At 38.6% G+C, this 26628-nt stretch overlaps 1 protein-coding gene across 1 annotated transcript; it reads left to right on the forward strand.

The window, feature by feature from the left end:
* The first annotated feature begins 650 nt into the window (after positions 1-650).
* Positions 651-20129, forward strand: IL22RA2 (interleukin 22 receptor subunit alpha 2). Its single transcript, XM_019732713.3, has 5 exons — positions 651-901; positions 4326-4461; positions 6778-6956; positions 17222-17391; positions 18368-20129. Exons 1-5 carry the CDS (start codon positions 841-843, stop codon positions 18515-18517), a joined length of 696 nt encoding a protein of 231 aa, XP_019588272.3. The 5' UTR covers positions 651-840; the 3' UTR covers positions 18518-20129.
* The last annotated feature ends 6499 nt before the right edge of the window (positions 20130-26628 follow it).

The following is a 26628-nucleotide window of genomic DNA, read 5'->3' on the forward strand; positions in this document are numbered from 1 at the left end:
CATGGGTAAGCAACAGATGACCTAGTTTGATCAGATTTCCAAGAAGATATGAAAAAGATCTAATGTTTTAGCTCTTTTCCACATTGAAGAATGATTTTTCCACATTCATCCTTTTAAGGACTCATGTGGTTTGATGCGCTCAAAATCTTTGTCCGGTTGCTAGGAACTGAGGTGGGAACAGAAAAGGAAGAGGCATTAGCTGAGTAGGGCTTAGGGCCACCATGGTCTGGGAAGACAGATGAGTATGGCAGGGAGCCCTGTGGAGAGCCAGAGGATGTGGAGAGTATTAGGTGTGTCAGGGAGGTTAGTCAGGAAGCTTCCAAGAAGAGAGAAAACTAAGAATTAATCAGAGACCTACCTACTTTGAATCACTGTCAGGGGCCTTGACAGTTGCAACTGCCAAACACATTGTTCAAAATTGTCCTGTCAGCCAAGTTCTGCTGGCTGGCAGCCATCTCTGCCTCCAGGGAGGAGATTACCTGAAGATCTCAAGATCTCACGTGCTCCATTCGCTCACGTAAGAGCATAATTCCTGCCCTATCCTGCCTCTAGTCGGCCAATCCTCAGTGTTTTGCCTTTCACAGCTAAGAAAACCCCAGTCCCAATAAAATCAAGCTTCCACATCAAAGTCACTTACAGTAAATCGTTTTTGAAGCAATTTTTCTACTTTCATAATCTCCCTAAAATAACGAAAGATATTAAGTTAAATTGTATCTGCTTCAAGGAACTATTGGTAACCAAGAGGGATGCTCAAAGTGAAAATTTGAGTTTCCTCTTTTGTCCAGATCTGTGCTCTCACTGAAGGGAACACTGGCTGTCTGACCAGCCACACTCGCAACCATGACGCGTAAACACTGCTTTCTAGTCTTCCTCGTCAGTGTCTCCCTGACTGGTGTCATAGGTAAGTGCTTCATTTCTTTTTAATTGCTCACACTTTCATCATCTGAGTGTGCTCGAGGGACTGTTAGAAATGGCACTGGCACTTTCTGAGGCTTTGACAAATTTCAGCTTTCTCCTGTCGTGAAATTATCAGAACAGACATGGGGTCGGTTTCTATCTTCAGCCTGAATAACTCCACGTGGACTTAATGAGCAGGCTCTCTAGTGGGTGCAGAAAACTTCGTACAGGACAAATGTACATCTCCGTCTCCTTGGCATTTTTATTTTTTTTTTTGCCTTCAGGGGACATGATAGTATAGTCGGTACAATCAGTCTCCTAAGTCAGACTGGGTCTGGATTTCAGTTCTGCCATTTGCTCTTTGGGAAAACTTGGGCAACTGACTTGACCCCCTGTGTCTCCATTTTCCTCATCTGTAGAATGGGAATTGCATGTATTATGAGGATTAAATGAATTGATAGATGCCAAGTGGTTAGAGCAATGCCTAACCACTTAGAGGCCAAAATAACATGTGAGAATTTGCTCTTGGTATTTACGGAGAACTCTTCAAAAGCAGAGAACATTTTATGCCCCCAACATACTTCCCTGTAAGGGGCTCAAGTAACTTTCCCAGGACTGTACAGTTGCCCGGTGACTGATAACATACAAACAATTCAAGCCTCCATCTCCCAGAAATGTGTGGATTTGTGTAGACTATGCCTTTGGTAACACCAAGGACTCAATTAGCAAAATACAGCAGGAATTCACATGCTACCAAAATGATCCTGGCCCTACTTCTTACCGGGCCGATAACCTTGGGCAAGATACACAACTTCTTTAAGTGTCAGCTTTCCTATTGTAAACTATACTAATAAGAATGCCCACTGTATTTAGTGGCTGTGGGAAAGAAATAAGATGTAAAGCTTTGAGCACCATTCATGATATATGTCTATTGCTCATGTATGTTCAGTGTTCAGTGAACGCCAGCCAGGAGGAGGAGGGAAACAAACAGGAAAAGGAAGAATATCTTCAGCCTCTAGTTGTTTTGCTTCCTCCATTAGCTCCTCTCTCCTGAGGCTTTGCCCTTGGTTTTCTGTGGTAGGTGACAGGCAGGCTCCGGAATCAGAATTCCCAGGTACAAAATCAGCATCACTATTTGCTGCTGTGCAAGTGCCTTCAGCTCGTCAGGGCTTAGTTTTTTAGTCTGGAAGAGGAAGAATGCAATAGTACCTTTTTCATAGAAGAGCTGGGCAGATTCAATGAATCACTGCAGGTAAAAGACCCGCTGTGTCTGGTACAGAGTGATTTGCTTTTATCTTTGATGGTGGTAGCAGTGGTGGTGTTATAAAAATGGGAGAAGAAATCCATAGACAGAGGAGAAAAAGGGCACTGAGCCCTCTATCTGCACAGCAGCAAGTCAACTCTGGCAGGGGCTTTAGGAAACTGTGCTTGTCATCTCCTGAAAACCTCTGGAATTTTTATGCACTAAACATGAGTGATTAGGTAATGGTTTTGGTGAGCAAAATCAACAGTGGCAGTAGACTCTTCCCAAGTATACACCACCGTTTGATGCACTGAAGGAGGTCCAGAAAATAAAAATAAAAACAAATAACAGTATTAATACTATTTGATTGGTAAAAAATAAACACCTAAAGAAACAGCCCCATTCATTAGAAAATGACAAATCTTGAATATTCAGAGCGGAAATCATTGATTTAGGAGTATTTGCTTCCATCTCAATGATATTTGAGCAAAGACGTGAGGTATGTAGAAACCCAGGGTAAAGTATTCCAGGAAAAGGGAAGGGCTAGTTTGCAGATCTTCACATAGAAGCACGAGGAAGAAAATGAGGTCAGGGAAAAGACACAGATATGCTTCCTGACTTCTCCGGCCCAGATTCCTACCCCTGATCAGAAACTTTGGAGCTACAGGGGAGGCAAAGCTTTACCTGTGGCCACCTTAGGTTTTCAGCTAGGACTCTTTAACAAAAAAAAAAAAAAAAGATTAACAAAAGAAAAACAGTTTGTGAATGCATGCAGCGCACATCACTGGGGAAAACCTAAATGAAGAGTCATTCAAAATGGCGAGCTAGAATCCCACTTATGAGTATATAGCATCTCCAACAAACACCAATACATTGGTCGAGACATAACAGGACAAATTAAAGCAATTTTAGGCTTCCGAGGGTGGCACACTCTGGAAAAGTAAATACAGAGGGTGCCAAAAAAAAGTATACACATTTTAAGAAAGGAAAAAAACTGTATTAAAATTGTAATAATATATACTGATAATAAAAGATGAATACAAATCACGTTTGACTTCTGCAATTACAAGAGGTGCTCAAGGTGGTTACCATGAGCATAATTTTAATAGTGTTCTTTTTTTCTTTCTTAAAATGTGTATACATTTTTTGGGGGTACCCTCTGTATATGAGAAGAAACTAATGGAGTAAGGTTTGTTTGCAGATTTTTCTGGTGCCATCTCTGGGCTGATAAGAGTCTGTCTCCAGAAAAAGGAGAATTTATACCCTGTCTTTAGACAGAAAAGGGGGGAAGATAGAAAGAGCTTTTTCTGTTTAATTGTCTTCAGCTCAAAATAATTTTTATGTCAAAAAGGCATATTTTGGAGGGACATATTTTTACTTCAAACCCTAGAATAAAATTTTGTCAAAGGTCTCTTCCCTCCATGCGACTAAATGCAAGTGGGGTTGTACCACCTATGTCACATGATCTAAGAAAAAAGCACAAGCCATGCCAGTGCAAAATTATCCCTTTTCATTGCATTACTGCTGTTGAGACCCTTCTCAGGAACACTAGGCCCCATGGCAGTCTTGGGCAGTCACTCTCGATAGCATAGACCAGTTTATCTGAAGCAACAGGCTTGAGTACTTGAAGCCCCAATGCAGGCAGGTAAGTGCAACCATTCAGGCATGGGACAGCAAAGGCCAACCTACCTGGAATAAAGCCAGGTCAGCTGGGAGAGGTGAACACTGAGTCAGGTCACAGAGGTTAAGCAAGAAGCTGAGAAAGAAGGAACCAAGAGCTGGGTAGATGTCCTGGGCCAAAATTGATCCCAGGCAAAATTTTGCCTCAGAGTAGCAGTAATATAGTAACTCCTAGGAAGGTGGGCATGTGGCTTGGGTATGGGTCTTTCATCTCCATCATTGCATTCATCACTATCAGGAAAGGGGCTAAGGATGACATTTTTTTTTACTGTTACTTATTTCCTTTCCAGTTCGGGAATGGGGTGGGAGGCAGTCTGAAACCTCGGAGTACGTAAAAGTCATCCCATTGCAGATTTAAATGTTGATTTCTATGTTCCACTTTTGCCACCTGCACTTACAGCACCTCTTTAGGGAATCCTGGTCCAGGTAGGACATGGAAAATTGTTGCTAATAACAATGGTGCTTGTTTCAAGGTTCAGCGTTTTTCCTTCTCTTATTATTTTAGACACTCAGCCCACCCATAAGTCTCTGAAGCCTCAGAGAGTACATTTCCAGTCCCGAAACTTTCACAACATTTTGCACTGGCAGCCTGGGAGGGCTGCTGCCAGCAACAGCAGTGTCTACTTTGTGCAGTATAAAATGTAAGTAACTTAAGCCTCCTCCAGCTGAGAGAACATGTTCTAGAATGCAATGGAGGGTGAGGATCTGAGCTTTTTTTCAGTTTCAGAGAGGTTGAGGAAAAGCACAGGTAGGGACAGGTGTCTTGTCTCCCGTGAAGGCTGGCTCTGCAGTGTGTTGGGGGCAAACGTCATCCCTTGAAGATCCAGCACCCAGACCTCAGAGACTCAGCCTTTGGCATCACAGCAGAGCCTGGCACATGGTAGGTTCTCAGCACGTATTTGTCAAGTGAACATTGAAAGCAACTAGCTCAGCACATAGTAGGTACTCAATTAAGTTGACATTGTTGATACTTGAAAAAGAAGTTGTGGGACACAGAGATCAGTGTGTAAAATATATATTTAATTTAAAAGCCTTTTTTTTTTTAGTGTGGGTTTACTATTTAGAAAATTCTTTTCAACATGTAATGACTTCTATAAACATGAACACAGATTGGATCGTGCTGCTACGTGTTCCTGTCATCTAATTGTCAAGCTAGTTCTAGTAGATTGTAGACAAAACTCAGATATAATCAATTCTTTTCCTGGACTGAAGCCTAGAAACAGAAGCTCCTGATTTGCAAATGGCAGGTTTTCCCCCTTACACATTTCCTGGGGTTTTTTGGAAGCTCTTCCTTCTCTTATATAGTTTGAAATGCTGGTTGAGCATGAGACAGGAAATATAATCGTTTAATTTTCATGGTTTTTCGTTAGAAATTCAGAAATCAGATGCAGCTGTGGACCAAAATTGCAAGTGTTAATCCATAAATTCATCAATATCTCTCCAGCATGGGGCAAGTCCAAGGTCAGATTTTTCTCATTAATTAACCTCTCACTAACTTCAGAAGGAATATTTCTAGAAGTGTATCAGTCTTTTTATTGCTGCTGCTTTTCTCAACACATTTCGTGCAGCAACTATAAGATTTAGAAATCTTTACAATAAAGATTTCTCCATTCCAAGAAGCTTTGTGCATAGTTGGAGTGGCTTCCAGCACACAGGAAGTGGGGATTGGTGCTGGCTTTGTCTTTCCCCCTCAGGCAGTATAAATAGGTATAAAGTGGGCCTACCTGTGGTCCAACATAAAAAGCGGATTAGAAATTGTTTTATCATGATATTAATGACGATTAAACTTTAGGGCAACGTGGAAGAATTTTATATTTGTAAGTCTTTTTCTTAAAGAGGGCTCCCAAACATGTATAAAATTCAGAATATCTGGATTCATTTCTAGCCATGTGGAATTTTCAACAGCACGATGCAGATTTCTATTTTTGAAATCTTTCACTTGGGTTCTATCCAGTTCAGATGGGTCTACAGTTAATATCTGTGCCATTTTGGATAGGGCAAAAAATGAGGTATCACATTATGAGAGGCCAGTCATTACAGCTAAATTCAGCTAGCAAACACAATGTTTCATCAATAAAGAACAATTAAAAAAACATTAAATTGTACTCAACGTATGTTGTTGGTTCTGCTTTAATGGTATCTTCTGATATAATGAAAGTGCTGTCATATAGTTTACAAAGTACAGACACCAGCAATAGTCATCATTAGAAAGTCATAAATTTCAAGTCCTTCAACAAGGAAGCCTTTCTCCTCAGCCTCAGATTCCTGTTCTGTTCCCAGCATCATCTTATTGTATGTTCTCTGATTTGTGACCGGTAAGGAAGTGAGCATTAATCTTCCCCTTTGCTGTTACACCATCCCATAGTCTTAGGATGAGTCAACCTACGTGCCTCTGTCTCACTACCTTTTTTAGTCCATGGGTTCCCCTCCCTATCTTCCAGCTTCTTAGTACAGGACTCATTAACATAGCCCTCACGACAACCCCCACTCCATTTCCAATAAAGAAATAGACCATATGTGTTGGGTAAATATCACCTGAGATGAAAAGTGGTAGCAACTTCTCAGAATCAGCCATGTTACTCAACAGTAAGCTGATGAGAAGTGAAGTAAACCACAAAGAGTTGAAACCTCAGAAGCATTAAGGATGTGGAGAGCTAGTACTTAAAAATGGAAGTTGATCCATATACCAGAAGAAAAACTTCACTAAGCATGAAAAAACCAAAACTAGTGATACAGAATGTATCACGCTTGAGTTTATCTTCGCAAGATAGCACTTCGGTTAACAAGAAAAAAATCTGTTTAAGGATACTTAGGAATAGCCACATGTAAGCTTTAACAGTGGTACTGATACTGGATTACAATTTTCAATCAGTCTAAAAAATGAATAGACTGAAATAACTGCAGACTCCTTCAGTGGAAAAAAGAAACTCAGATTATTTGTTTTTTCCCTTCTACAGATATGGACAGAGACAATGGAGAAATAAAGAGGACTGTTGGGGTACTCGAGAATTCTTTTGTGACCTTACAAATGAAACCTCTGAGATACAGGAGGCTTATTACGGGAGGGTGAGGACAGCCTCGGCTGGGATCCACTCAGCCTGGACCATGACACAGCGGTTCATTCCCTGGTGGGAAAGTGAGTTCTATGGAGTTTCTTTGCATCTGCTCTTCTGCCCTTGCATAACCCTCACAGAGCATGGCTAGTGACCAGGCTTTGCTGTGGTCTACACCATTGTCTCACTTGATCTAATTCTCTGAACTCTAGAAGATGGTTTTTACTATCCTAATTTTACAGCCCAGAAAATCAAGGCACAGAGCCTCCAGTAGTTGCCCAGGTCTCACACTGTGTTAACCCACATCAAGATTCAAATTCTGCTGCATCTGACTCCAGAGCTGGCACTCTATCCCGCTGCCAGAGTGTTACCACCTAGAGGGGCGTGGGAGGTGGGGAAGTAGTTTTAGACAGCAGAAAAGGAGTTGTGCTACCCTAGACCCCTCTCCTAAGCATGGGGTTAAGTTCTTGAAAATCCTCTTTAGAAGAATCCTCTGTTTTAGTTACCTCCCCAAAGAGGAGACCAAAAGTTCACTCTCTATCCATTTCTCCATGATGCTATTCTTTTTTCCAGTTTAGTCATAATCCCAGAGTAATATTATAATCTAAGATATAAATTATAAAATAAACCATTACCAACAGGCCTTATATAAAATAGTAGACAAAAGATAAAAAGTGAGTGTTTAATGTATACGTACAAAGATATTCATGACAAAACAAAACAGAAAATATGGGAATTCATTACAAACCTCCTAATTGAAACTAGTCATGAAGCTGTAGTTAATATTTATAACTTCTCTTATTATTAACTCAGCATTCACTTTCTTTTCAGCCAGCATCTCAGCATTTCTTTTGTGAAGAGTTTGAGTCTTTTTGGTCTATCCTGTTTAAGCTTGACATAATCATAAATTAATTTTTATCACTGAATACAGAATTCTAAGAGGCACTTTAGAGGATACCAAGCATACTTTTACCTGACCACATTGTACATATGTAACAATTCTATTTCCCCTTGATAATCAGAACCGATCGTCCTGGCCAACACAAGGACCTCATTCTCTCCTTGTTAGTTACATGGCACCAAGAGCTTCAAACAGGAGGCAGCCTCAACTTCCAATTCTTTGAAACCATTGTTGTTATAACCCAGAAGAATTAAGGATAAAGTGTATAGGAAACAAACCATTTCATGAGTAGTTCAACATTTTACATTCCCATCAGTAGTATATGAGGGTTCTGATTCTCCATATCCTCTGCAAAACTTACCTGACTTTTTTTTATTATATCCGTCCCAGTAGGTATGAAGTGGTATCTCATGTGGTTTTGATTTACATTTCTCTGACGAATAATGATGTTGAGCATCTTGTCATGTGTTCATTGGCCATTTATGTATCTCCCTTGGAGAATTGACTGGTCAGGTCCTTTGCCCATTTTTAAATTGGATTATTTGTCTTTTTATTATTAAGTTGCAAGAGTTCTTTATATATTATGGACATCTGTTCCTTAAGAGAAGTGTGATTTTCAAATATATTCTCCCATTCTGCAGTTTGTCTTTTCACTTTCTTGATGGTATTATTTAGAGTACAAAAGTTTTTAACTTTGATGAAGTCCAATCTATTTTTTCTCTTGTTGCTCATGCTTTTGGTGTCATAGCTAAGAATCCTTTGCCAAGTCAAAGGCTGTGAAGATTTGCCTTAAGTTTTCTCGTCAGAGTTTTTTATTAGCTCTTACATTTAGATATTTGATCCATTTTGAGTTCATTTTTGTATATGGTGTGAGGTATGGGTCCAACTTCATTGTCTTGTATAAGACTCTTTAGGTGTCCATGCATCATTTGTTGAAAAGATTATTCTTTCCTCATTGAATGATCTTGGAACTTGTGTTGAAAATCAGGTGGCCATAGACTGATTTTATTTCTGGATTCTCAATTAGATTCCATTGATCAATATGTCTATTTTTTGTCAGTACCACGCCATCATGATTACTGTTGCTTGGTAGTAAGTTTTGAAATTGGAAAGTGTGAGTCCTCCTACTTTGTTCTTTTTTTCCAAGATGTTTTGGCTATTCTGGATCCCTTGCAATTCCATACCCACCTAGATTTTTGAGAGCTTCCTTTTTGTAGGTGCCTCTTGCTTTGTATTCACATGGATGCAGAAGTATTTGCTTAAGAATCCATCCATATACCTCTTCTACAGACCTCCTTCTACCACCTGAGTGGTCCATAATGCTACAGCAGTCCACTTCTGGCCAGTGCCATCATGTCATGCAGAGCCTTCTGGACACCAGACTTTTTCTTTTCTCCCTAAGTTAACTGGTCAGAGAGAACTCCTCAAGAAGCCAGGAGGAAGAAGTGATATGACAGTAGTAGATGTAGATGCACTGGGAGGATGAACCACCTACTTTTGCAAATAAATTTGATGTTAAGATCATCTAGAGGCTGGACTCATATAATCCTTTTCCCTTTCAAACCTCAAAATCTTATGAGATAGTTTGCAAACGGGTAGTACAGCTAAATGTGGTATATGTACCCTCCAAAATTCATAGAGGTCTAACAAGCCCAGTGAATGTTTCTTAGTAATAGGGGATGCAAAGTAAAGCAACTTGTCTTTCACTTGAGAGGAAATGTCTCAACTAATCCCGGAGAAAACTTAATTCCAACATTATGCTTCCACGTATTTTACTCAAGCATCCGTAGTGCCTAGTGCATTAGGCACACCAAGTTCAGGGAATATTGTGTGATCAACTTAGTGGACCAACAAGATAGCCTGTGAAAAGATCAAAGACACTGTAGACTATACGTGACAGAGAACCAAGATGACAATGAAAGCCAAGTGAAAGAAAACTGTTCTGATGCTTTCTAATTCGGACAAAGGAAGGAAAAAATCATTCTCTAAATTAAAAATGTTATATCAAAGACTGTATTGATTGGCTCCAGAACAGAGACACCATAATGAATAGCATTTAGACCATAGTCACCACCTGAGTACACTTACAATCCCTGTTATTTATTCAAGACCCATCTTTTCTGGGGGGAGGTGGGGAGAGGAGGAGGTGGTTATGATTCAAATAAATAAGTTAAATGGGAAGTGATACATCTCACTACCTCTGCATTATTCAAGGTGTTTTTGAGGCATAAATCGCTGCAGTTTCCCCAGGGACATGGTAGTACTTTTGATTTTCTATTTTGTTGAACGGAGCAATTCCATTGGCTTCCACTTGGCTTCTCATAGCATAATAACTTTCATGCTGCAGCACAGAGAACCAAAATGGAATTGGATTCTGACAGTTGTGTATATTTCATTGAATTTGCTCTTATTACCTGATAGCTATAAGAACCCACAGTGCATTCTGAGTCCCCAAGGATTATCATAAATTCAGAATCAGTGTCCATTATTGGCCAAAGGATCTGTACTTAACTTTCTCAGTTCACGATTACCCTATGGGGAGGGATAAAAGATTTATTTTAAAACTTGCAACATTACCTCACTTGCCTTCCAAATCTCACTCTAATGAGCTAACTGATACAATGTCTAATTATATCCAAACTAATTGGATCATGTCCAAAATGCTAGAAGCAAGGGCATTGAGGAAAGGTCATTTTTAGTTTTCTAACTCTTCAACTAGCTGGAGAGTGGCATGAGAATTGAACAGACCAATCCATGATATCCAGCACATTGTTGGAATAACTTGGAATTCAAGCCCAATCCACTCCAACAACAATTCTCTAGGTGAGGAAAAGGAGATTGCATGACTAAGCTGGTATGCACCAATGAGGGAAATTTTCAGAGTTGTTTAATTATTATATTCAAGCCTAGAAATGGGGTCAAGCTTCAATGCATTCATCAAACAAAGCCTTCTTGACTGTGACCCATTAGGATAGTTGGTAAGATTAGCCAAAGACATGAGGTGAGATGAGGTAAGGCTTTGGCTCAATTCTATTTAAATTGAAATAGTATTGAGTTAAGAATGATTTGTGTTATTTCTATATGACCATCTCATCAAGAACAAAATAAAACCCAACCAAAAAAGCCTTATTCCTGGACTTTTGATTTAGAAGAGTAAGAAAACCAGTGCATAAAACAGTAAAAATTAGAGCTACTCTTGTTGAAACGATAGTGAAGAGCTCCGCCCACTTGGTTGTTTCCTCACTCTCCAGCTTTGCCCTCTCCTGCCGCAGATCCTGAGGCTTTCTAAAGAACACGTTTTGGAAAACATCTTCTAGGATATTAGGACTTCATGTCCTTAGAGTCTGTGATATAGCTCTAATGAGCCAACTGGATGCACTGACTCACCTGGGAACTATTTCTGAACAGCAGACATTATTTTAGGTTAAGAGGTTCTAATTCCTGCTGTGTATCTAGAGGCAAACCAAGAATTTTTTAAAGTTTCTTAAGTTAAAATCAGCTTTGAGGTTCAATAAGATTTCAACATTATCTAACCCATAAATTTCTTGGATTAAAAATAGTTATGGAGTTTTGGAGTAGGCCTGATTTTCTATGGAGTCAGATTAAACAATTACCTTGTCTCTTTATTCATTGAGCAAGTATTTGTAAAGTAGTTACTATGTTCCAGGTATTATGCTAGGCCCTAGGGAGAAAAAGAAAGCACAGCAGACACAGATAAGTCTCTTTCTTCATAGAGCTTTCTGTTTAATGAGGAAGACAACCATTAATGAAATTAATGAAATAATCACACAAACATTAAATAATACCAATGACAGGTGGTACAAAAGTACCATGCTATGAGAGCCTAGTCAAGGAAGGACCTGATCAGAGAGAGACGTCAGGAAAAGCATTTCTGGGGAAATGACGCTTGAGCTGATATCTAAAGATGAATAGGGGTTAGCTAGGTAAAGAGGGAAGAATAGAGCATTCCAGACAAAGGGAACAGCATTGGCAAAGCCCCTCTAACAGAAAGAAGCATGGCAAATACAAGAGACTGAAAGACCACTGGTATGGTGAAGAAGAGCAGACAGGAGAAAATATGAAATGAGGTGAGACTGGACAGGTTGGTTGTGAATGGGTATTTTCCATTAAGCAGCTATGACTTCTTTCAGAAAAATGTAATTTTAATCAGGGGGCCACATGATCAGAGTTGTGTATTGAAAATATCACTTTGGTTATATTTGAGGGTACAGATAAAAAATAGAACAGATTGGGGGCAGCTGGATGGCTCAGTCGGTTAGAGCGTGAGCTCTTAACAACAGGGTTGCCGGTTCTATTCCCACAGGGGCCAGTGAGCTGCGCCCTCCACAACTAGATTGAAGGACAATGACTGATGGGTCCTGGAAAAACACACTGTTCCCCATTATTCCCCAATTAAAAAAAAATTAAAAATATCAAACAGTTAAAAAAAATAGAACGGATTGGATATAGGTAAGTGAGATAGTACATTCCTGTAATAGTTGACAGGAGACAGGTAGTCGACAGGAGACAGTATTTGGCCTGAGTTCAGATAATGAAAAGGGCTATAGAAAATATACCATTGGAGGGACATATGATAGAAAAAATTGGCAGGGCTTGGTGATGGGTTGGATACAGTGGTAGGGGAGAAGGACATGCCAGAGATGACCTATAAGTTTCTGGCTTGCATAGCTAGATGAATCACTGAAATGTTTTTGATGGGGTTTGGTGGGAAAATACCAGTGAAATGCAGTGCACGGTAATGGAAATCATGAGTTCAATTTTGAATATGTTGAGTTTAAGTTGCTTTTTAGCCACCCCGGGAAAATATCTGTACAGATTCAGGACAAGAATGTTAGAATTATGTTTTTCATCTAGGAGAAAATTAATTATACATCATAGTTGCCTACAAAGCTGAGCAGTGATTCATTCTTCTCACTTTGCACGTGATAGACAAGGGATCTATAATAATCAGAATTTTGAGCGTGGAAAGCACAAACAGGATAAGATATCAACCACTTTGCAGGATTAAGTGTAAATAAAGAGGAATTCCTTCTCCTTCGAACAAGTTGGCAAAATTTCCAACATAGTTGAAAACTGAATTAAAAACTTCTGGTTCCAGATGAAAAGCCAGAGGTAGGATTGTGGGTGAGGGTTGCTTTTCTTCTAAAATGCTCAGAAATTATGGAAAAATACAACACATTCTTTTAACATACAAAGAAGCATGAAAGAAAATGAAGGAAATCTCCAGGGGCCAAAACAAAGTAGCTGTAACCAGAGGGGAAACCAGAGGATAAACAAAGTGAAATCTCACTGCCCTGAGGACATTTGCCCAACTTGGTAACTAGACCCTGACTGGGGCAGAGGACAAGGGCCTAAGCCAACACAAGATGGGGAGTTACAAGTAATGACTTATAAAATCTCAAAGGGCTACACTCTCAATAAAAGAGCAGACTCAGGGATGGCCAGTTAGTTCAGATGGTTAGAAAGCTTGGTTAGATCATGGTGCTGATGGCACCAAAGTTACCAGTTCGATCCCTGCGTGAGCAACTGTGAGCTGCAACCTCCTTTAAAAAAAAAAGAGCAGACTCAGGAAAGCCTTTCCATAAAAGAGAAGAAACAAAGAAGAGTTAATGTTTCAGTTTTGACTCTGTTAGGAACCAAGTATTTCCTAAATTCATCAAGGTCTGAGATTCCAACATATACAACTTTCATGTTCTAGAAAACACCAATTTGAGGTTGTACCAGGCTGATGGTATCACAGGACACCTTACAGAAGGAAAGCCAAATAGTTAAACCAGAGATCAGAAGCATCACGACATTTGATCTACATGCAATAGAGTAACTATGGTCTTTTTAATAAATGAGACTAGATCAGTTGGGAAACAATAAATCTTGGGTCCCTACATCACCCCTTTAGAAAGACAAGTCTAGCTGGATGAAAACAATAAAACTTGGTAACTACAGCATATGGGCAAAATTTGACCTACTTCTGTTTTGTAAATGAAGTTTTATTGGAGTGTCCTCATACCCATTCATTTACATTTCATCCACATAACGCTTTCACATGCGTTACAACAGCCGAGTCTCAGAGGAGTTACAACAGAAACACATACGGTCCACAAAGCCTAAAATATTTATCTGTCCCTTTACAGCAAATGTTTGCTGACGGCTATGCGATAATGTAACATGGAAGAATATTTTCATGACCTTGAAGTAGCTAAACCCCTAAAAGTACTAATGCTAAAGAAAATAACATAAATTGGACTACACTAAAATTAAGCACTTTTGTTTATCAAAATACAGCATTAAAATAATGAAAATGCCACTGTAAACAAAGCTGTAATGAACAGTGGAGCACATATGTGTTTATGGATAAATGTTTTCAGATTTTTTGGGTAGATACCTCGGAGAGGGATTGCTGGGTAATATGGTAATTCTATTCTTAATTTTTTGAGGTCAAATATATGGTGATGGAAGGAGAACTGACTGGGTGGTGAACACATAATGTGAGATATAGATGATGTATTATGGGATTGTACACCTGAAATCTATGTGACTTTACTAACAATTGTTACCTTAATAAACTTTAAAAAAAAAAAAAGAAATTTACAACACATGTATCTGACAGAGGACTATGTCTAGAACATACAAAGAACTCTTACAAATCAAGAATAAAAAGACAAGACAGTCAATTAAAAAATGGGCAAAAGATTTGAACAGGCTCTTCACAAAAGAGTATATTCAAATGAGCAACTAACAAGAAATTCCATTAGCCATCAGGGAAATGCAATTTAAAAATACAAAGAATTGGTATACATACTTACCAGAACTGCTAAAATTAAAATTTTTAAAAATAATATTAAGTGTTGGAAAGAATGCGAAAAATAGGAACTTCTATATACTGCTGAAGACAATATAAATTGGTGCATCCACCGTGGAAAACTGGCAATGTCTACGAAAGCTAAATGTATATAAACTCTACCACCTAGCAATTCTACTCTTAGTTATATTCCCAACAAAATGCATATTTCCCAAATGACATGTACAAGAATATTCACAGAACTCATAATATCCCCAAACTAGAAATAATCTAAAAGTCTGAATTACATAATAGACAAAGTGTGACATTCATACAATTCTATACCACACAGCAATCAAGAGAACAAACTATTAATACATGCAGCAACGTAGATAAATATACAAGTCTATAGATATATCTATGTATCTATGTCTTTAGCTGTCTAGCTAGCTATCAATATATATAGAGATACAGAGACAGAGACAGAGATAGAGACAGAGATTAGTTTGCTAGGGCTGCCATAGCGAAATACTACAGACTGTGTCTTAAACAACAGAATTTATTTTCCCAGAGTTTTGAAGGCTTAAAGTCCAAGATCAAGGTGTCAGCAGGGTTGGTTTCTTCTGAGGCCTCTCTCCTTGGCTTGTAGATGGCTGCCTTCTCCCTATGTCTTCACATGGTCATCCCTCTGTGCTCACGCATGTCTACAGCTTATAAGGACACCAGTCATTTTGGATTATGGCCCATCCATACCACCCATATGACCTCATTTTACCTTAATTACCTCTTTAAAGCCCCCATCTCCAAATACAGTCACATTCTGAGGTACTGGGGGTTAGGATTTCAACCTATGAATTTGGGCATGACACAGTTCAGTTCACAATTACATACATAAATAAAAGTGAAAGAATGAAACAAGCCAGACACAAAATATGATTTCAAAAACTAAAGTATATGGTAATACAGTGTTTCCCCGAAAATAAGACTTAGCTGGACACTCAGCTCTAATGCGTCTTTTGGAACAAAAATTAATATAAGACTCGGTATTATATTATATTATATTATATTATATTATATTATATTATATTATATGTATTATATTGTATTATATTGTATTATATTGTATCATATCATATCATATCATATCAGACCAGGTCTTATAGTGAAATAAGACCCGGTCTTATATTAATTTTTGCTCCAAAAGATGCATTAGAGCTGATTGTCTGGCTAGGTCTTATTTCTGGGGAAACACGGTAGAAGTCAGGACAATTGTGGTTATCTTCTGGGGTTAAGTAATTATAGGGAACATAAAGGAGGTTTCTGGGTGCTAGTGATGTCTTATTTCTTGATCTGTGTGGTAGCTATACAGAAGTGTTTATTTATAAAGATTTATTGAGCTGTATCCTTATGGTTTATTTATTTATCTATATTTATCTTATAGGTCAATAAAAAGTTTACTTAAAATAAAAATTCAAACCAAAGCAACAAAAAATAAAGTATCAACTTTTAAACATATGCTTACAATAAAAACACAAAGAAGCAGATTGACATAAGCAAATTTGGAAGAAACAAGCACTGACCTGACTAGTACTTCAAGTTTTGTAATATTGTAAGCAGATAATAAAATAAATAAGTTTAAAGATATAACAGAGAGAATAAAAAACATAATCAAAAGACAAAATTTTATATCTTTAAAGACAAGCTAGATTGAGAAAGACCTAAGTAGAGCTCATAGAATAAAAGTATATACAACCATTGAAATAAAAAGAATTAATCTTGGCGGGTTAAAGATCATTTTATGTATGACTAAATAGTAAATTGGTGGAATGAACACAGGTCTGAAGAAACCATTCAGAATATTCTGCTGAGAGAAAAAGGAAAAATATAAGAGAAGTTAAGCTATATGGAGAATAGAATAAGAAATTCTAATAGATGTTGATTGAAATTCCAAAAGAAAAGCATCTGTCCATCTATCTACCTACCTATCTATTGATCATGGCTAATTCTCAAGAATTATAAAAGTTATGAATCTACAAACTGAAAATACACAATGACTACAAACAAGGAAAGAACAATAAAATCTATTAAAGAGTTAAATCCACCTAGAATTACTATAGTTTACTTGGGGAAAATTAAAGTGACCATTAATTTATCCAATTTTCTTTCCTAGTTAATAAAGATCTGGTTATTGATACCAAAACGCAAGAACCAAAAATTCTCTCTTGATCCTTCCCATGTTCTCTTATAGTACATAATTTTGAATTCATTTTATAGAAACAAGTCTTCAAATGGTTTTAAAGTTGCTTTGAAATTTTACATTTTTTAAGGACCTACAAAATATTTGCCTTACTCTAAGATCTCCACCCAAATAACTTTTTAGACTTCATTTTCGAAAACAGTCCCTGCAGACTGTAGAAATGATTGATAAGTGTCCTCTTTAAGCTGAAACAGAATCTATGAGTCTTTGCAAATAAAAAATCTATCTTCAAAGAAACGTCTCAGGTATTTACATTTTAGGTGTCAGCAGTAACTCTTCATTTTTCCCAGGTCTCTGAACTTAATAATGACTTGTTACTATGCATAATGTTGCCATGTGAAATATAACATTTTTAAAAACATTTTGTCAAAATGTCCTATTCTTTCTCCAGCAAAAATAGATCCTCCAGTTATGAATGTAACCCAAATTAATGGATCCTTGTTGGTGATTCTCCATGCTCCAAATATACCATATAGAAACCAAAAAGGAAAAACTGTATCAATGGAAAATTACTATAAGCTAGTGTACCGAGTCTTTATAATTAATAATTCACTAGCAAAGGTAAGTTCAAATGAATAAATAAGTTTGGTATTTTTTTCTTTGTTCATTTGACTAACACGCTAGTCATAAAATGTTATCTCTCTTGCTACTCTATCCCTTCTTATTTTTCCTTATCTTCTTTTAGTCCCTTCTCACTTTCACACTCATTGATAAGCAATCAGTACTTACCATTGCCATCAGAATTTGTGTGCATGTGTATATGTGTTTGCATCTTTTCAGTCATTCGCCTCTCTCCACTTAATTTCCCTGCGTATCTAAAGATTGGTATTAACAATATTTAATTCAATTTGACTGCGACAACTATTCATTTTTATGGACTTTCCACATATTATTTTAAAGTGGCTTTTGGATCAATCAGAGCATTATATGCTTGTACCAATTTTTCTGTAATATTCTAACTCGTCGTCAGTGCGTTTATCTTGGTTTGGTGGTTAAGTGTATGTTCCTTTTTGGGTGTTCATCTAAGATAGGGTTCCTTTGGTTGTAAGGAACCCATTCAAACTTGTTCAAAAAGAAAAGGGGAAGAATTTTGATAGGAGATAACAAGTACTCTTATGGACAGCCAGAAGCAAGAAATAAAGTACTGCCATGCTTTGTAGTGACTGGGAAGGAAAAATGGAGAAGCAAGTCTTAAAGAACCCTAGTCTGCTTCTCTGTGGTCACCTGTTTCACGTCTACAGTTGTTTCCAAATCTACTCCATTCTCCTTACTGCACAGTTCAAATTCTTAAAAAAGAGACTGCCCACTGGGTCAGTCCATCAGTAGCCCTCATGGAGTCCCTACACAGCCACTGTGACCTGCTGCTCTATCAGGCGGTGTTTCAGGACTCTGGAGAAGAAGCATGTGTCTGGGAAGAAACCCTACAGGCCATCTACTGCTGTGACCAGGAGTGTCTTATTAATTTTATCAAAAATAGAGTAAACCAGTGACTTACTGAAAACCGTTTATCATCTCTTTTATTTTCCCCTGTGTATAGGAGCAAAAGGTATATGAAGGGACGCACAGAGTTGTTGAAATTGAAGCTCTAACACCTCACACTGGTTACTGTGTAGTAGCTGAAATGTATCAGCCCATGCTAGACAGAAGAAGTCAGAAAAGTGAAGAGAGATGTGTGGAAATGCCTTAAAGTGGTATGGAGTGCTCTGCCATACAGAAATCAGCAGCTCTCTGAAAATGGGATGGCTCCTGTTTGAAGGATCTCATTGAAAATGTTTTTGTGTTTTCTTAAAGCAACGTTGCACTTTGGGGACTTCTTTGTTTAACCATTCTTTCTCCCTTTATATTTTATTTGTAAAGTAAATTTAAGCAATACCTATCCCTCCAAACACAAACAAACAAAAACATTAGAATTTAAAGAAGCGGCAGAGAATAAGGGCTCTATGAAATACAGACCTTTCTTTCTGAATGTAACTCCCTTAACAACAATCCCCATTCTTCTAAAAAAAATTTAAGAACTAAAGTATCGTAGGCATTTAACAAACTCTTGTTGAATTAATTTTTTTTACAAATAGCATTATAGATAGGCAATCCTGAAGCAATCTTTTTCACTTTCTATTAAGACAACTTGACACAGATGTGCCAACTTTTACATGAATGGAATTTTTACATGAATGAATATTTTCCCATATCTTTCTATTTTATATGAATATACCTTTTCATACACTTAGTTTCTATTATAAAATACTTCTACTTAATGAACCAATGCTTTCTTTTAAATTGTATTCCATGTAAATAAGAATAGTATTTGAAAAAAAACCTCATGATCTCTGTATTATTATCTAGATTAAGATTATCCACAATAACATCTAAATACCAAAGTATATTTATTTACTCAATACAATTTCCCTCATATAACACATACTCACATTCAGGTTTTCTTTTCTGTTTTTGTTTTGTTTCATTTTGTTTTTTAATGTTGTCCTAAGAATTTCATCTTATTCTCAAAATCAGGTGAAATGTTTTTCAGCAACAAAGTAAAAAAGAAATCTTAGCTCTAATTTATACCATAATCCTCTACCTTCCTGGTGAAGGATCTCGGGCCACTTGCATGTTCCTAGTCTCTATGTACAAACATTTGATGAATGACAGTTTGACTAGGGATGTGGGGGATGGTTGAGGGCCAGGTGGAGAAGTCGGCTTGAAGCTGAAAACATGCGGTGGGTGATAGGTTTACTTGGGATAGGGTCTGGTGCTGGCAGAGATTATAGGATTAAAGCCCACAAACAACCTCCTAGCAGCTCCATCGCCCCCCTGAGTAAAGGGGTGTGGCCTAAGGCTCAGTGTAATCAACAGAAAGTTGTCTTCTTCCCTTTGGGCTTAATCTGACATATGTGTTCAAGGTTGTCTTTCTTGTGAGGATACATGTATTGGAGAACATTTGCACAATTCCTCATGGAAACTGCTCCAAAATGTGACAAAAATATAGTAAGTGCTTCTGGTTATATACAATTATACACAATAATAGATTAAAAATTATTCAGAAACACATCGAGGGACAGAGTAAGAGACACAGCAAGAGCTAGAGAACTGGTTTCATGGCTTTCCTATATGGTCAGAAAAATATGAAATGGAGCATAGATCTAGAGACAAAAAAAATTACTTTAATCTATGTTTTTGAAATGAGCTTTTTACCTTCTCCTTCTCCTTCTTCTTGTCCTTTTGAGGGTGAATTAAGGGCAATGGGATGGGTGAAGGGTGAGGATTGCATGCAGCCAACAGAAGTTATTAATAGCATCTAGTTTGGGGTTTATTTTGTTTGTTTTGCTTTGTTTTTGCTTTCATGCTTAGGCAAGTCACTTAGGCATGCTTAGTCAAGAATAAAATACTTCATAAAAAATAATAATTGTCACATTCTTCATTGTGTTGGGAATATACTGTCATCCTATTTTAACAAATCTTTTAATTTTTTGCTTTGCAATGTGAAATCCTTGTTGTTTGGGTTGTTTAAAAGAAGGATAGAATTTTTAATTCTTTCCAGATGAAATCCTAATTAGACTTCTTGGACCCACACTAAGTTCCAGCCCTCCAGCCCGAAAGAAGCAAACTGTTTAGCAGGACTCCAGGCATTCATGGATCTTGCCCAATGATCAAAAGGCAATTCTACGGTTACAGTTTCTCAGGCCAAAAGCTTTGGGGCCATCTTTCTCTCTCTCTTTTCCCTCAGATCATATATTCAATCCATCAATAAATTCTCTTGGATCTAGTGCCATAAGATAACATTTCTCACAACTACCTTATTCCAGGCTGACATCATTTCTCATCTGGATAATGGCTATGGCCACTTTACTGATCTCCCCACTCTGCTTTTGCCTCCCTCTAGTCTAGTCTCAACAGGGTAGCCAGGGCGACCCTTTAAGCATACATCAGGTCATGACAATCTTTTGCTCCCAAGTCTCCAATGGTTTCCCATCTCATAAGGGTAAAACTCCATCTTTATCATGGCCTCCAAGGCCCTGCCTGATTGGATTCCTTTTCTCATAATCTCTCAGACCCCATTCCGTAATTCAGGCCATGCTCACTTCCCTCCAGCACACTGACCCTGTTGTTTGGCCCTCAAATACAAATACTCTGGCCTCTGGGCCTTGGCACCAGCTGCTTTCTGGAAAATTGTGCCCCAGATATCCATAGGCTCCTCCCCTCGCCTCTATCAGACCTTTGCTAGAAAGTTGCCATATCAGTGAGACTTTCCTCACCTGATTTAAAATTGCAAACTACGCTCTGCAACTCTCTCAACCTTTCATTTTTCTCCATAGCATAGCACTTAAACCACCTGACACACTATAGTTTACTTGTTCATTGTTTGTCTTCCTCTCTCTCATTAGAATGTAAAGGCAGGTCTGCCTTTTTATTTTTCCTCCACAGCTGTATCTTCATTATCTAAAACAGAATCAGTGCATAGCAGACACTCAATATTTGTTGGAAAAATTAATGAATCACGAGTGGAACCACTGAAGGCAGGGGAGGGGTGTGTGAGGACGACTGGATTAGAGGTTTTCCTTATAATTTTGCACAACCTCCTGCCATGTCTTCCTCTATAGGTTAGTGTGTGGGAGTGAGCCATTCTTTACAGAGATGCAGAGGTGGAGATAAGTGGAGACAGGTCTTAGACAATTCTGACACCATAGCAAAGAGCTATTCTAGAATAATTGTTTCTCCTCCAACTGAGTGTCACTTCCTAGGCATTATTTGTTCTTGTTGGCTGGTAGTCAAGTCCAGAAGTCCTGTCCCAGATTTTCTTTAAAAGAAGAGAGGGAGTGAAATTGGGAATGTGAAAAGGACAGATCCACATTGATGAGAAGGAACTTTAAAGTGTTCTCAAGAAAGGGTTGAGGTGACTGAAAGAAAATCATGAGAAACAAAGATGGCCTATCAGCAGGTGAGCCTGTTACATTTGCGGTTGGATCAATGGTCTGTTGGAGTGAGCTACAGAAAGGAGCTAACTTCCATTGTGCTTCTAGATGTGTCAAGCGTTTACACATTGAGGGGCTGTCCATCTGATCATGATGAGAATGAAGGGAAGACTCCAATGGACACACAAGGCATCCAATTTCTTCAATGGTAAAAGATAAGGAAATTTCAGGAGATGGTTAAATAATGAAGCACAACACACAGCTCTCAGATGGGTGTTCATTCCCCAGAGCCCTACAATTCCCCACAAAGACATAGGATTGCAGCTATCGCCAGCTGCTCAGAACAAAGCTCCTCCAGGTAAAAGGCCTTCTTTGCCAATCTCACAGGGATTGGAGACCATCTTAGTTCCCCTCTCATCTATTTTTTGAGAAGCCTGGAAAAGTTTTGCCTGATCACAAGGAACAGTAAATGGTGACATACAATCTCAGCCCCATCATGGGAACTGGTTGTAAGAGTGGATGAAGTGACAGTCATTTCTTCAGCACATCCCTCAGTAGGTCCAGGCTTCGGCCTGTCTGCGGCCTACACTTGCACAGACATTGTGTCTTTAACCTTCACACCTGCCCACAAGGTGGTCATGATTATTACGAAAGGTAGTCATCTATTCCATAGGTGAGCTCGAGAGGTGATTTGTCAATGTCAGAAACCACATCTGTCTGATGCCACAGCTGAAGCACCTTTTATCAGACCCTATAGAAATTCCTCTAGGTTTTTGTACATATGGTTTTCCATTAAGTCTCTTAATTAAAATTCCTTTCTTAAATGTCAGTTTTGCTCTGTTGAACTTCAGTACTTTCTTCTTTCTTTCTTTAATGTCAGTCAAGATATTTAAGGGCAAGTGTTGACCTTTAGGACAAGAGAGCATGGGAGCAGGGAGATCTGATAGGACAGCTGGGCAGCTGGTGGGTGGCTACCTGCTTTCAGGGCCAAATAAGAGCAGTACCTAACAATACCTACTTGTCCTACACGGTTGGAAGGTATGTATTCACTGAAAGATCTCTTAAGTCCACACATTTATTGGCAAACATTCACTAGTTGGTAAGGTCCATCACCAAGTTGTTTTTGTCAACCATTTCTATGGTATCTTGATTTTTAAGCAAAAATGCAGAAATTTATTTTGTAACTGAAATTCCAATGTTTTCAAGGCAAAGAACAGCAACAATAAAACAACCAGATGGCTTGAAATCTGATTTAGAATGAACTCTAGACAAGCCTTTTAAAATTATAACCATTTTGAAACTCTTACCCCAAACTACATTGTTCCCTTTACTTACATGCCATTTACCTAGAGATAAAAAGTGAATTTGGAGAGTAGAACTTTTCGTTGTTTCCGTGAATTTTCTTTTGTTTATTTTATCCTGCCGATTGGTACCATGTTCCCTGGAAAGGAAAGTAGGCTTTTGTGCCTAAACAATGACAAAACTCACAACATAGCCAAGTGCTTGACGTTGCCTGGACTGAATCACTACAGCTGATCTCTACAGAATACAGGGTGGTCCAAGGAATAGGACCTTGACCCCAATGCCCTAAAGATGCAGGTTGTTTTTAAGCTAAGACCTCAATTCCTTTCTGCACTTCTTCAGTTATAGCTAATCTCCCTTTACCCAAACCTCCTGGACCTGATTTGGTCTCCTGGGCATTCTTTTCCCTCTCAGGAGGCCCAGGCCTTCCTCCTTTTTGACCCCCAGAAGGATAAAAAAAGCAGCCAGTTATGCTTGACTGACACTGTCATGAATGAGAGAGTTCTGCCAGATATTTGCATTTGGGGCTTTTTCACCTGTAAAAGATTAATCTAGAATGATTTGCTTTGCCCTAAGTGAAACTGATTCCAGACACTTGGCATTCTAAACTGGAACAATATATTTTAGACAGAAAGGACCTTCATCCTGCCCCCCAAATCATACTGTGCCCAGGGCTGATGATCCTGGAGATGAGCCTGTTTAATCTTTTTGGAAATCTAGGAAGAGATGGCTGAGAAGAGGCAGTATGGCAGCTACTGTGGTCTCTGCACAGCTTATCCTTTCTTTACACTTACCTTTCATTTTATCCACCAACCCCAGGATTTCCACATGACAGCCCCCAGAGCTCTGCTTATTGTCTCCCTTCTGTGTCCCTGTTTGTCACCTTGTCAAAGGGATCCCTCCGACCTACCCCTGCCCACACACACACGCACACGTACACACCATGACCACCTTGTGGACTCAAGTAGGTCACTCAGAGTTATTGTCAAATGTTGATACCAAGAATGGAAGAGAGGAGCCTGCTCTCTCTTCTGGGATTATGCTCTGTAAGCATTGACTAAGCATGGAGCTGCCACAGGCCAACATTCCCATCAGATAAAGCCCATTAGAAAATGAAGTTAACACAAAAGAAAGCAGAGCAGAGACAGATTTCTCATAGTATTCAAGTAAATCCAGCTGTGCTGAAAACTAGCCTAGCTTCTGAGTTTTTTGACTTTAAGTGAGCAAATAATTTGCTTTTCCTCCTTATTTTACTTTGATTAGAATTTCTATCACTTTCAACCAAAAGATCCTTGACTAGGATCAATAGAATAAAATAACAAGTATGTGTGGCATGAATTGTGTGCTATACAAACAAAAGTACATTTTTTCCATGTCTACTATAACCTCTAAATATTGAGAGAAACATTGCTAGAAAATCTGTATTTCTACAGATAATACAATTAATGCAGTTTGAGCTCAAGAAAGCTCTACAGAAATGTGTGTGTGATTCTGGTCAAGTCTGTATCAGAGATGGTGTCAGCCGAGGTCTTGGAGTTCAGCAAATTCTCATTTTGGTTATATTACTTGGTTCAATTCAGAGCTACCTTGGTACTAAAAATATGTGGAATTTTATTTCTACTTATTTTTATAATAGTAAATCAAGTTCCCAACCAATATTCTTCAGAAATCATAGGGCTGCCTGAATACTATAACCAGAGTCAATATGTACCTCCCTCTTATTCTATTAATATAATCTTCAAGGTGAAAAAGTCCTTTTGGAATGTCCCAAGTTCAGGCCACAAATATTTACTGACATCCTAATGGATGCCTAGTGCAGTGCTAGTGACGCTATTCCATATACCATATCTACAATATCTTTAGTGGTTGTTTCAAATGCTTGCAGCTAGCTCTCTCTCTCTCTCTCTCTCTCTCTCTCTCACACACACACACACACACACACACATACACATACACACACACACACCCGCACACGTGCATAGCATAGTCACAGACACACCATCTGCAATTGTAGGCCCCCAGCACGTCCTCTCTACTGTTTTGAGAACAGGGTTTTATAACTCTGTCTAAATTCCAGCCAAGTATTCTCCATCTGTAAGTGGAGAATAATATTTTGCATGGTTCAAAATTAATCCGTCATTTTTTTGCCTTCTAAAAATGACTTTAGCAAAGAGGAATGTTTCTAGAAACAATTGTCTGTCTACTACTCATCAGAAGAACAGCCTCCAGCTACATATTAGTGCTTGTTTTTGATGTTGTAGCTACACTCCAGGGCACAGAGCCAGGGCTATCAAAAATTTGCAATAATGGCAAGAATGGAGCTGTGGAGGCAAGAGACTGATAGTCTGACAGACCTCCACGAGCTGGGACCCATTGCCATTAATAAGTATAGTATTCCAGCGGTTCAAGTTCATTATTAAAAATAATAAATCTGTCTCTTTTAAGAAATAGGTAGTTGCTTTTCAGAAACCTATAAAAGCAAAAGTGAACTCAGGTAGTGTGGAAAGAAAAGAACTAAGCTACTACTCATATATCTGCAGCTAACCTCTCAGCAGTTTCACCCTGAATGGGAACAAATTCCGTTGCCTTCCTGCAAGTAAATAATCTAATAGAAAAAAGCAACCCAGGGATTTCCTTTACTAGCACAATGATTAATACATTATGGGTTTGCTTTAAGTATTTGTTGACAAACTGAATTACCTCCACTGTACAGACATTTGTCATTCTTGCAGGATGCTTCATATTGCAATCCCTGTCTTACATTTGCGAAATCCCTGGTTTATGAAATAGTAGCAGCTCCTTTCTCTCTAAACTTTTCTTGCAACTAAGGGACAAGTACCGAGGCTCTGCCAATCTGATATCCCTGCCCCAGAATTTGAACTGTAAGCTAGGTCACAAATGAGCAGTCTTGTGCAGAATCCATTCTGGCCAGAGTGGTGGGAAGGAGGCACAGGGACAGCTGTGGCTGCAGTTTTGGTGGCAGTATCCAATGTCTAGTGTTAGAGCTCTAAGGGGTGTAAGTTGTAGTGGGTGTGACCAGTGGCCACACAAAAGTCTTTAATGGACCAGTCCGCGACACAATTGGGACATTGTTCCTGGCCTTACAGCCTCCAAATCTGGCTCTCTTCCCCTGTCCCATCTTCAACTCCCTGGGGAGGCTGTGAGTTACCCAAAGTCCATTTATTTTTTCTTTTAAAATTGTTATAACATACACAGAAAAGTACACAAGTCTTAAGGATCTAGATCGATACTTTGTTTTACACATGTGTCCTGTATGTATTCCGGATCAAGATTTAAAGTATTTTCAACACACTTAAGGCTTCATCGTAGAGCCTTCACCTCGCATTCCCCAGGGGTAACCGCAGCCCTGATTTCTATCCCAGAGACAAGTGTTCCTGCTTTTGAACTTGATATAAATCAAATCAGACAGTGTGTAATTTTCAACAGCTGGCTTCTTTCATTTAATGTTAGGTCTGTAAAATTCATCCATGCGGTGGCATGTATCAATTGTTCATTTTTAAAATTAATGCGCAGATTTCCATTGTATACTTATAACACAACGTATCTGCTCCATTCACGGACATTA

Source organism: Rhinolophus sinicus, chromosome 2 (assembly GCF_057876585.1).
Source record: "Rhinolophus sinicus isolate RSI-liver-muscle chromosome 2, RSI-T2T, whole genome shotgun sequence".
NCBI classification, from domain to species: domain Eukaryota; kingdom Metazoa; phylum Chordata; class Mammalia; order Chiroptera; family Rhinolophidae; genus Rhinolophus; species Rhinolophus sinicus.